Below are 12,407 nucleotides of genomic sequence, written 5' to 3' on the forward strand. Positions count from 1 at the left end.
CTATTTTACTCTTGGGTGCTTTAATTATATATGAACATGGTACGCTTCATAGCAGCTAGTTTCCATTTGCCATTTAAATATCTTTGTACATGAATGGAGTAACCTACATTTAACTTCACAGACATACAGACAGTTTTCAAATCTACTGTACATCAGATTTCTTTTTTGTCTGCTTACTTTTATTTGATAATTGATTTCTAGTTGGTGTTTCCTCTGCTCTCTGAACCTGAAATAAAACTCTTCCAAAAACAAAACAGAGCACCTGAAGACTAGGAGGCTGCCTTGGAATAGAGGAGGGCCCCATATTGGTGGACTTCATATACTTAACCTTTCAAGAACATCTGTTACAAGAATGAGTATTTTGTTTTAATGCCTAGTAGCACTAATTTATTAAGTAGTTCAAAATTTTGTGGCAGCACACCAATTGATTGTCAGAAATGCCATTTTCCCTGTAAACCTGAAAATATGACACTGAAAGTAGAGGTGAGATCCCTCCTCTGACAGTACTGCCTCTGTTTCTTTTTATTGAATATTTTTTTTCTATCATCTATTTGCCTTTTCCTCAGCCTGCATTATTTAGGACACATAGTAGGTAACCAAAATTTGCTGAGGAAAGATGACCTGCTTGCAAAACATATGCATGACCATACTGGGAGGGAACCTGCATTTTTCAGAGTTACTTCTTGGCTTAGATAGTGATCGGTTTAAACTTAAGCAAAGTGTGGCTGCTTTTAGATCTTCAGGTACAGAAGAATAGAAAATAACAGTATAGGGATGAAAATAATTCAAAGCAGAAGTCTTCAATATACGGCTGTGTTGCATTACATTTCTTTTCATTTTTTACTTTTAACAATTCCATGAACATTTATTTGTACCTTTCAGAGTGTTCTGAAGTTATTTAGAAAGTAAATAATTTGGCTGGACTTCTTTAATCAATAGGTAATCCACAACTTGAGTGACAGTCTCACTAATCGGGAAAGCAGCATGAACAAGTGGTAAGTAAATACAAATCAGGAAGCATCAAGAAATAAATGTCTGGAAAAAAACAGCAATGCACTAGGGGATTTTCTGGTTTTAAATCTGCACAAATACAGATTGAGCTTAAGATGTGTAGTTATTGGTTAAACAATTTTTAATGAAATCTAAAGACCTATGTGCTCTTAAATGGATAATTTATGTGCAATGTTATTGTCTCCCAAGGTTTAATTAAATGTTTGCCTTGTGGCTAATCAGCTACAATTAATAAATGAAGCCTATATTCATGTCACTTATAGGGAACGTTAAAATTCCATTAGAATTTCAGTATCACTTTTGTGGCTGGTTGATAACAACAATGTAGTACACGAGAAACTCAAACACACACACAAAAAATTGGTACAGACACTAGTATGAAATTACACTTATATCATGCAATGCTTTTATCACACTGTAACTTTAATTTCCATTTGAAAGTAAGTACCTGTAAGTACTTGGAGTGGAAGTATATGTTTACATAGTGCTTTTCATCTCCAAAGCAGTTTCCAAGGTTCAGCTTAAAGTTCTGCTTTAACTACAGAGCAACACCTTTTGGCCTTACAGATACAAAGGAATTTACAGAGGAGAAAAACATCCATTAATCTGCAGACCTCCTGCCCCCAAGGATTTCAACTATCTCTGGCATGATACACTTAAAGTCTTAGGACTATGTAACAACACCACCTGATTTTTATCCTAGATACTAACTTTACATGCCTTTTTCACTCCAGCTACTTTAAAGTTATAAATCTCAGTAGGTAAGCATTTAAAATGTAGGTAAGCCTCTACTGGGTGCGCTGCCACCTGAATGTATTACATAAATCACAGGCCAAGAGGGAGGAGGCCAAAGGCAATGCTGCCTGTCACTGACAGCATTCCTGAAGCCAGCTAGAAAGAGAATTTCAGGTCTCCAAAGACATTTGTTTTATGCAGCTAACATATTGTTATTTATCATTTCCACTACAGTAGTGCCCAAAGGTCTCTGGGCTAGGCTGCATTATGAAATGTTATCTATAAATAATATGCTATTACTTGTCCGTGTCACTGCTTACAACCTAGTTCAAGATGAGAGATGATCAATGGGTGTGACCAGAACTAGAAAACAATAATGGAAGGAGTTCAATATCAATACAAATAAATGCAAAACTTCAGAGTTCCAACTTACTGGGAAATATATATATATATATAATCTTCGGCACAATGAAGATGATGTCAGATGATATTTTCCACCAATTTATAGTGATCTATCAGAAAAAGAAGAGAACTGTGCAGAACATTTCTACTGTCATCACTTAAGTCATTCTTTTTGACTGCTTCTCCTTTGATTTGGTTAGGTGCTGGCTCATCCACCAGTCACACCATGGATACAATCAAGAAATTCACTCAGAGGAAGCTGAAAGACCATAAATACTACTCCTCTTTATTAGTATAAAGAGGGCATATTTTATTAGCTACAATACATTAAGGATATTGTCTATATTTTTTGTCTTAGGGAATGAAAACATTTAATAATAACTTATTTCTCTTGGGGTTGCAAAGATATCTTTATCTGTAAGTTACTCTTCTTTTACACAGGCTTTCATTTATTACAGACTGAAGACTGCACAAATTAAATGGGAATAACAGTATCAAGCAGAGCTATTTAGCCCACTGTTACATGAAAAAAGAAACCAACATATACTAGATTAAACAGATAATGACACACTGAATGCAATAAACACAGTAGAGTTTTGCAATAAAGTGGCTGTTTCTATCAGTTATTAATATCAGTTCTACACATAAAGCATTTTTTTAAATGCTCTACCGAATAAATAGTCTTGAAGTAAATTCTGATTACTATTTTCTATTCAGTCATGAAGGAGACCTTCAAACTCACTTGCCTGAGGCACTGAGAAGCTCCAGGTCTTTGACGTTCATGAAAGAAAGATAACAATCACTCTTCAGGGGAGAGATCTTATTATATGTACCCTGTGGGGTTTTTTTATCCTTTATCAAACTGCACCTTTGTGGGCCTTTAATTTCTTAATGGGTTGTTTATCCTTTCCCCCATAATTCATGATGATAAGCTGCATGTCACACAGGTACTGTTATGGTGATGAAAAAAGTTGTATTTATGAGCCAAGTTGGTGACGTAGTTTAATCAACTTCTCACATAGATATTTCTAGATAGGTGAAGCAAGTTCAATTGATAATGCTACAGTTGTTTCAGTAGGTAAAAGTTCATCTGAGGCATACCCAAAAAAGGATGAATAAGAATATCTGAAATAAATAAACATAGCTACAGAACCAGAATCAGATGTTAATGGGATATCTTTTGGATATACAAAGTGCTGTGGGAGGAAGAGAGAAAGAACAAAACAGCATGCTGGGGCAGTTTTCCTTGTAGAATATAGGACCAACAATGGCATGGAAGACTTAACAGCTTGAGTTTTAGAAAACAGTGATACTTACAGCTCCGTCATTCATGAATAAGTGTATTAAATGATCTCAAACAAATACCAATAAAATAGTGCCAACTCTGATTTTTCCTATACATGTCTCAGGTCAAGGAAATACTGGTTTAGATACTTCAGAGATTTGTTAGGCTGCTGTGAATTCTATCCTCATTTCTAACAGTCATAAAATTGAAGGGCAGTATCTCTGGTACTTTCTGGAACAGAAATAAATGTTACTGCACACTTTTGAATAGCAGAAAACTCAAATTTCTAGGCATGCAGAACAATAACACCTTAAGAAGAGAAACTTCGTCTCATTCCAGACTTTACTTCAAGGCTGAGGCAATGCCACTTATATAGGTGTGTATATATCTGCTCAGTTGTTGATGTGCATCTGCATTCCTAATACCTAATTCCTACTCAGCTACATTCCATACTTTCATAAGCATTTACACAAGATTGTTCCTGAAATAACCACTGCTTGTTAGCAAAACATAATTATATTTTTATTTATCTTCCTCTTAAGTATATCAGCTCTTAGACCTGTTTAGAGCTAACCTACTTATGTTAGCAAATTGTTAGCGATATGAATGCTTTTCTTTGAAGGTAAGTAAAACAACATGTATAAATAAATGCTCACAAATGCATTAGAGCAGTGTTAACACAGTCCTATTTTGGTTAGTTTTCCACTATAGTATTTAAATTATATAAGCAGAGAGAAATGGAAAGCCTGATGAAGAAATGGCTTATGATATCTAATCCTTTAGGTCTAACATTAGTACCAGCTTCAAGCTACAGCAAGATGAAACATGACAAGGACTGTAAAATAAAGATTTTGGAGACTTGCATTCTGTTTCAAATATTTGGATCTTTCCTAAGCAGCAGAACTTGGCAATGATCTAGTATATTGATGCATAATATGTATATAATGAATAGCAAGACTAGTGATCCATACAGCAACTTTTACACTGTAAGTTTGTTTGATCTTTGTCAGCACTGCTGTCTCCATCTCATCACTCAAACAGAAAGCTAAAAAAAATAAAAATAAAAAAATAAAAAATGTAGAGACAGTACTCAGGAACTCAGGATGCTTAAACAGTATGCAAGTGCTACATTAGAAGAACACTGGAAATCTCTAGTCAATCTGATTCTACTTATCCAGATCTAAATGTGTATTTGCCATGAGGAGAAAGAAGAATCACTGGCAAATCAACCAGATTAGCCACCCAATACAACTCCAAAATTAAGAGTGATAGCTCTTACAGGAATTGGAATTACAGTGAGTAGAACATAGAAACAGTCTTGAAGAATCTACTATGAAAGAAAAACCTTATAATGTACCTCAGGAAATGGCTCTTTTTGTGTGCAAGAGAAAACCATTTCTGGTTTGAGCCTATGATTACTACCTACAAGTAACACTACCTACATATTTCTCTTGCACGTGATTATCAGAAACATACAAATGGAGTTTACATCTCATGTGTAAGGAAAAGATGCATAGGAAGGGTTAATTTGTTTTTGGAAAGATTATCTGTTTTGAGAGGTGGTAGGTTTCTAGCTATTTGGTTTAAAGAGAGTTCACACACAAAAAATAAAATTCTGTTTAGAAATACTGATTGTAAATCCTTACAGGATTTGTCTACAGAAATTCTCAGTTTTTTTTGTAGCTTTTGTGTATGAAAAATAAGACCAGTCCCACATCCAACTTTTGGTTAAAGATCATTCAAATCAGTACCTAGCTTAGTATACCATGCAAGGTCTCAAAGAGTTGAAGAATCTCCCTGTTGACCTCTTTTTATCCTTTGTCCTGGACTGGGAGAAGGAGAAATATTGATTGAAGAAAACCTGGATATTTTAGAGATTATCCCCATTCCATCATCCTGTCAGATCTCCGCCTGCAGCCCTCAGCAGCCTGCACTGTGTTTTGTACTTTTTGTGCACTTTGTACGCTGATTGCTGCCTGGTAGCACGCTCAGGGTCACCACCCTCACATTCCTCATTTCTGGGTTTTAACTTCCCAAGTTTGTCGTGGTTGAAGTTGACATCTTCATCACTTAATAGGGACTCTTCATCATTTAGATCATTTTCTGTCCTCTACACTTGAGGGGGAAAAAAAAGAAAAAGGAAAGAATTTATATATTTATTCTCTTTAAACCTCTTACTACCCACAGTCATTTTCTACAATTTCTAACTTATAATGCACTTCTATTATACCAGACATCTTGTTTTGTAGATGGTTTCTTTGTAATCTGTCCCTATCTGTTTGGTAAATGTATTCCTTAGTCATAGGATGATGAGTCTGGGAGTATCTCAGCTAACATCCTTACACAGTTTCCAATTAATATTCTCCCATTCCAGATTCAATTCTTTCTCCCAACAGACTTATCTTACAGTAGTTTTCATCTTTATAAAACGATGCTTTTCAACACATTAAGCATATATATTTTTGGTTTGGATTTAATTCTGTTTGCATGTAACAAATGTGATCAAATAATTATCAGTTATATCTAAGACCCTAAGCTACACCCTAACCTATGACTAATTTTTAGTTCTGTGCTCAATTCCTTTTTATCTGTCTAGATGTGGTCTAATATAGAATTTCCTTACAACACTTTTTAAGTTAGGAAATTGACACTTAAAATATTTTGAAATTCCAAGTACTTTTTAACCCTGGCATTATGAGATCTCCAGCATGTGGCACTTAGGCTGAAATTCATCATGGTACAGGAGTGTTTTCCCTATACGTTGTAGACAGGTAAGGCATAGGTCATGCTGTTCTCTAGTGTGATTTGATATAAGCTAAGTACCCTGTCCATTTCTGGCTTATCTGTTAGAACACTGACCCATAAACTTTCAAGATCATGTGTTTCCGATTGCCATCACCTCAGAAACAGGTAATGCCATCTTTGGAGTGCTTTCTGTCCACTTGATCCTTCCAAAATAGATTAAAACAATTGATTTTGGCATGCCAGTTTTCCAAACAGTTTTAGCAATAAAAACTGGGTCAAATCTGTGCTACAAAATGACCTCTTCTGCTGGTGTCAAGTTTCCAGTGGTGGAATGGAAGGAAGCTTCTGAAAAATCTGTGCTCTTTGTATTCTTTGGTATCCTGATTATGGTTTCTCTTTTTCATCCACGTTTACCAAACCTTTGTTTGTTCCTTCTCACTAGTTCTATTTGTCTATTCTAGTTCTGTCTATGCTCTCAGACTCCCTAACTGATCAGCAGCTCAGTAGAAGTTTTCTTTAGTTACAGACAGCAGGCTCTCACCACAGACAGTGACAGTTTTCTCCACAAATCCAAAATCTTCATTTCAAGCCACTCACTTAGATTAAATCTGGGTTTACATGCTTTCTGTTCTCTATTACTCAATAGGCCTGAAGGATGTCTGAAGAGATCCCGAAAGAAAAACTTGTTCACTGCTGTGGACCTGTAGTCCGAGACGAGTTAATGTTGAAAACCTTCAGCTGCGCTGGGCTCTCGCATCTTTCGGAGCTCGTAACTTGGTCGAGACAGCGAGTCGCTGTCTCGGCAGCCTCTCACCGCTCACGACACCCTCGCACCGCCCGCCCCCGTTGCCATGGCGGGGCCGGGAGCGTCGGCACTACAGCCTGCAGGGCCGCGGCCGCCGCGCTCTGCTCGGGATGGGGGCTCCGCGCGGCTGCTTTTCAGGTGCGACACGAGGGGACGCGCCGTTGGCGGCCCCTTCTCCTCCTCCGCCGTCCGCGCGGGGCGGGTCTGCTATTTCGCCGGGTGGACCGCGGCCAAACGGCCGCTATCCGCCGTGCCGGGGGCTGCGGCTGCACCACTGTAGACGTTCGTGCCTTTAGAAAGTTACGGCGCTTTTTTTCGGTGGGGCTGAGGCAGCGCTACAGCAAGAGGCTCGGGGTATGCAGGTGGTTAATGAGTTAGGGAGAAAAACGAGCGCACCTGTCTCGTAGGCAGTGGAGCCAGCCGGTAGCTGGTGGTGGTACAGCCGCTCCCGGCTCGGTGCTTCTGAGCCCCCTGCCTGCCCTGTCCCACCGCCGCCCGCAGTCAGCCTTCCTGCTTGTCAGACTGAGCGGCTGCTATTAAAACATGTTCTGTTGGCATTTTTTCTCCCTGTGCTCCCAAAAGTAAGGGGCTTACAGCGAGCTTTGCCTCTTCTCTGGGCTCCAGTGTTGGTATGAAGTTTACTTACTCACTGAATAGCATCTTCCTCAGCAGAGATCTTCCTTTCTTTCTGTGTTGCTTCTGGATGCAAATCTGCACAACTGTAATTTTCTATAGTGATGAGATACCGATGCTTTTTGTAGACTTTGTTTTTATTGTTGTGTTGATGTTTCTTTCCCAGTGACATGCTTATGTAAAATGATGCTGCCTCCAATTGTAGGTTGGTTTATTTTAACTTAGTTTTTTCTTTTTCCTGTAACAAATTTAGTACTTCAACCCCTAAAAGAATGGCTTGGAGGAATTAACCACATTCTGATGTCTTTTCAACACATAGAATGGAATAGCAATAAACTAAGTAACAAAATAATAATTACAAATAAGCTTCTCAATAACTGTAGTAAAATACTTCATCACATACTTTCATACTTTCATTCACAGAAAGGCTGGTAAATAAAATATTCTGCTACTCTGATACCAATCACCAAGTTGATTTCTATCTATCACTTCCTTCCCACAAAAGGAATTTCCTTCCAATAAATGCAGCAAATAGTTAACTTCTTCCTCTCCACCAACCTCCCCCCACCCCCCCCGCCTTCCCCTTATATTCTGTTTTCCCATCCCTATTAAAAGTTTGTGCCTTGAGGCCTACCAGCAGGGCATGCAATACCTACATTAAACCAAATTTAAAAGTGAGGGTGCTCCTGCTGCTAACGTCCTCAGATCACAGACATGCAAAATGAAGGAACTGGCAGCTGAAACTTTAATGGTAGGAAGTGCAGGCTGAATACTTGGGGAAAAAACACAGTAGCTCTCTATGACAAAGAAGTCCTATTAGCATTTATGTACTTCAAAATGACAAGGCAGACAATTCTACGTAACTGTGGAGCTTTCTGCCTTTGTTTTAAGTAAAATCCTAAGTTGCATGTATAGCATTACTTGGGTTTTTCTACTCAATTGCTTGTTACTGTGACAATTATGTATTATTTTGAATGTTAATTTACTGCCTTTTGTTGCATTGCATGTTGTATGTTCAGTCATTTTTTCACCTTACGCACCAGTGTAGATTATTAACATTTGGACCTACCTAGCTTGACGAAGCACAGGGAATCACATATAAGTAAGATGCCTGCACTGGTTGTTTCTATGTAGATTAAAAGCACTCCAAGAAAGGAAACTACTGAACTTAAGGTCTTATCCATTCCTATGCATTACATCGTCATGAAGCCATGCTGAGGCCCAAGCAGATTTGTTCAGAACTGGAGGGCAATATTACATGTGATGCAATGAAAATAAAAGAGTGAACTGGAATGTAACAAAAAGGAAACTAGATCATTGTGAAAACATTATTCCAAATAATTGGGGCTTTGTTTACTTGTTTTAGTTGAAATGAAAGTGTTGCCTCAAGACATCATTCAAAGCCCACCATGGCATCCTAGGTTTGAAGAGCGGACGATTTGCCCACCATTAGAGTTTGCCAGGTATGTACCTTTTTTCTTTCAGAGTAGTATTACTTTCACTGTGAGTAGCTTTAATCTGATGTGCCAGTTTGATAAAGTGTTTTCAATTGTTGCAGCATTTAAAAATGCAAAAATGGGAAAGAAGAAAATTTTATCTTAGGGTAATTTTGTTCTTACACAGAAAAAAATGGAAATGCATTCTGATTAAGGTAGATATTTCATCTTATTTTTTCAAAACACCTTCAGAAGCTGTAAGAAGGTATTTCTGAATAGCAGGTATTGTCTTGCATTGATAAAAACAAAAGTTAATTAAAATGTACCTACTTGGATTTTAAAAAACAAAACACTTTTTTTTTCATTCAAACAAAAAATAGAGTGGCATCTCTAAAATATAATGAATAAAACTGTCTGAAAACAAACATATTATCTTCTAGTTGGTACCTGGGAATATAAAATACAGTGCCGTAATCCTTTCAAGCTATATTCCTACATGTGCCTTCATGGCTTTCTAGTCAGTTTCCATTTCTTTTCCGAGTTATTAGTTATCTATACATTCTTGTCTCCTAGTTGCTATTCAGCCCCACAGTTTCATAGAACAAGTCTGTTTGTTGCTCACCACTAATTTTAGTCCTAGAAACCAATGTTATTTTTCCACAATTCCATTTATTTCAGATAGATAGAATTTTGACTACTTCAACCGAGCTATCTGAGGGGGGCCCATACTTACAGACTGATAGAATAAGAAGATGCAGTGATGTGTCTTAATATATTTTTAAAAATACAAATTAGATTGGTATGGCTGGGGCAATGTTCTGCATTTACCAGTTTTTCTGTTAATTATGAGGCTGCTCTGAGAGTAATGCCTCCTGTTTTCTTATGTTGGCCCATGACATCAGAGGCAGATGTTGGTGGTATTGCATTAGAGGCTGAACCTTCCCACCAATATTCCATTCCATGTTGTTGCTGTGTGAGGGGCAGTGTGACAAAATGGCATCTGACATGGAAGTGTGTATGAAGCAAAGGTGTGTCATTGAATTCCTCCCTGAGGTAAAAATGGCTCCCGCTGACATGTATCAATGCTTGCTGAATGTTTATGGAGACCAACAGTGGTGACAGCTGCAGAGGGTCACCTCTACTGGTACAGATTTTTGTAAGTGTGGTACACAGGCTCTTGTTCATCACTGGCAAAAATACATAACTAATGGTGGTGAGAGTGTTGAAAAGCAGTGGTTTGTGGCTGAGAAGTTGGTCCATCAAGTAGTGCTCTTTTTAACTGTTCTAGTTAACATGGAAATAAATAGGAGGCATTACTTTTGGAGCAACCTTCAGTCCATTGTGGGAGAACTTACCCAAGATAGGATTGCTTCTTTCCTTTACTTGGGGAGTATCATGTTCTCAAAGATCTTTCTCTTTCACTTCTGTATGATGTTGTGTCTGACTGCGAAGAAGAAATGTGTGATTCCATAATGGTGTGGATGACGCTGTAGGTGTGTAGTGATTAAAGCAAGACAAGCTCTGCCATTTTCTTTGATAGAAAATGCTGAGAAAGCTTAACAGAATATGCAGTGTGGATAGTGAGTTATGTGTGATTCTGTTTGGTCCTTCATGCTTTATGCGACTTTGTTCTGTTCTTTGATTAAAAAGCCAGGTGTATTTATCTTGATGTCTGTTTCTGGTAAAAATCTGTAGCTACTTTGCTGTGTAAACTGGGTGACAAAAATAGTTATTAGGAAGAAATGGTATAAAAAGCTAACTGTGGGATTACTGTCAATTGGATTAAAATATATTTGTTTTTTTAATTAGGGAGTGATTTTAAATTAAATAGGATTCAATTTATAGGTGAAGAACATCTCATATAAACTATTTATGAAATATTGTGAGTCATCATTGAAACACTGGAGAAATAAGGCTACAACTGTTTGGAAAAAACAAGTGACGACATCTGGAAGAACAGAAATTATGCTTCTTAGCCAGTACCAGCCTAAGCTTATTTCTCTGTTAGAAATAACATCCATTCTAAGTTACAGTGCCAGCTGTTCAATTATATTTCTTTTTAATCTTCATTGCATATAACTCAGATAACAATGTTTTGAGTAATGATTTTTTGAGGTGATGGAAATTTCGACTATTTTTTATTTCTATGTATCGTTTGCTTGTCTTGTCTGTGTTATTCCTGTATTAATGCCATTGACAATAGCAGCCAGGACGAGCTAATTATTTGTTATTTTCAGTAACTTACATTTCTTCCAGTGTAATTCCATCAGTTCAATACTCAGGATAATGTGGGGCTTCTGTAAACTAATAGGTTTGCTAGTTGTTGCTTCTGTTCTTTCTTTCCCTTGGCAGCAGGTTTGTCTTTTTGTTTGTTTTTTAAGTCTGAAAGTATTCCCAGACAGAATTCAGAACTTCATATGTTGACTCTATGGCAGGTGATAGTTTAAATTGTATGTGATTTTGTGAGGCTTTTTTTCCCCAAAATTCTTTGTTTTTAAATGTCTGTGAGAAGTTAGTGAGGAGGCATCAGGCTTTCCTGTATTCCAATTTGAGCTTGTTTTTAACTGCAGCATAGATTATATTGCAGAGAGGTGACAGTGATGCCTAGAAATTTGCATCTTGTAGACAAATGTTTCACTCTGTGGGTCTGGACATTTTATTTTTTTCCCATCTATATCTGCTGTTTTCTCTGTATGCTTATAAGGAGAAAAATTATTTTTGCAGCCTTAAAGTGCAAAGGTCTGCCTTTTGTGTGTGCTTTCTGAATTACTCACATTTGATGACCCACAGATACTGATTTTTAAATATGTTTTGTTACGTGATATAAACTTACTGTGTCTTGAAATACAGTTTACGACAGTTTAAAATCTTTAATAACTTCCTTATCTTCTTTTTCCTAATGGCACTACTTGTCTTCCTAAATTTTGACTGTTTTTCTGTGAAAATTTTGATACTGATGAAACATTGAGTTTTTCACTGAATTTTTACGGTAATATCCATAAGGTGTGTATCTTCATTGGTCAGCAGCAGTTTTGTTATATGCTGTGTGAAAGTACAAGCTTCTGTTAGTGTGTATCAGAAACAGTAAACTCAGGAACAAATTTCAGTGCCCTGTTTGTGCCACAGGTTTTCACTATTATACTGTTTAAAATTCAGACACATCAAAATATCTCTAGGCTGCTTAGCTATTTTGTTTTCATTTAAATGAATTTCGGAAAGTATGCGTGGTATTTTCAGAGCAGTGAAGGGTATGATGCTTATATTAGCTAACATCATGGAAAGAATTGACTCTCATACCTGTAACAAAAGTCAGCACTATCACACAGGCAGAGGATGAGGAAAGTTGCAGATGTAT

The 12,407-nt window shown here is 37.3% G+C and overlaps 1 protein-coding gene across 4 annotated transcripts in view; it reads left to right on the plus strand.

The window, feature by feature from the left end:
- TTC29 (tetratricopeptide repeat domain 29) overlaps positions 1–12,407 on the plus strand; it is a 179,814-nt gene that overhangs the window by 54,724 nt on the left and 112,683 nt on the right. For 3 of the 4 annotated variants that reach the window (XM_072335725.1, XM_072335727.1, XM_072335726.1), the window contains exon 2: positions 8,983–9,079. In XM_072335725.1, coding sequence (XP_072191826.1) covers positions 8,988–9,079 — 92 coding nt within the window. In that variant the 5' untranslated portion in view covers positions 8,983–8,987. Of the gene's footprint in view, positions 1–7,035; positions 7,122–8,982; positions 9,080–12,407 lie in introns of those variants that run through there. The other variant, XM_072335724.1, reaches the window with a different exon arrangement.

Source organism: Excalfactoria chinensis, chromosome 4 (assembly GCF_039878825.1).
Source record: "Excalfactoria chinensis isolate bCotChi1 chromosome 4, bCotChi1.hap2, whole genome shotgun sequence".
Classification (NCBI taxonomy): Eukaryota; Metazoa; Chordata; class Aves; order Galliformes; family Phasianidae; genus Excalfactoria; species Excalfactoria chinensis.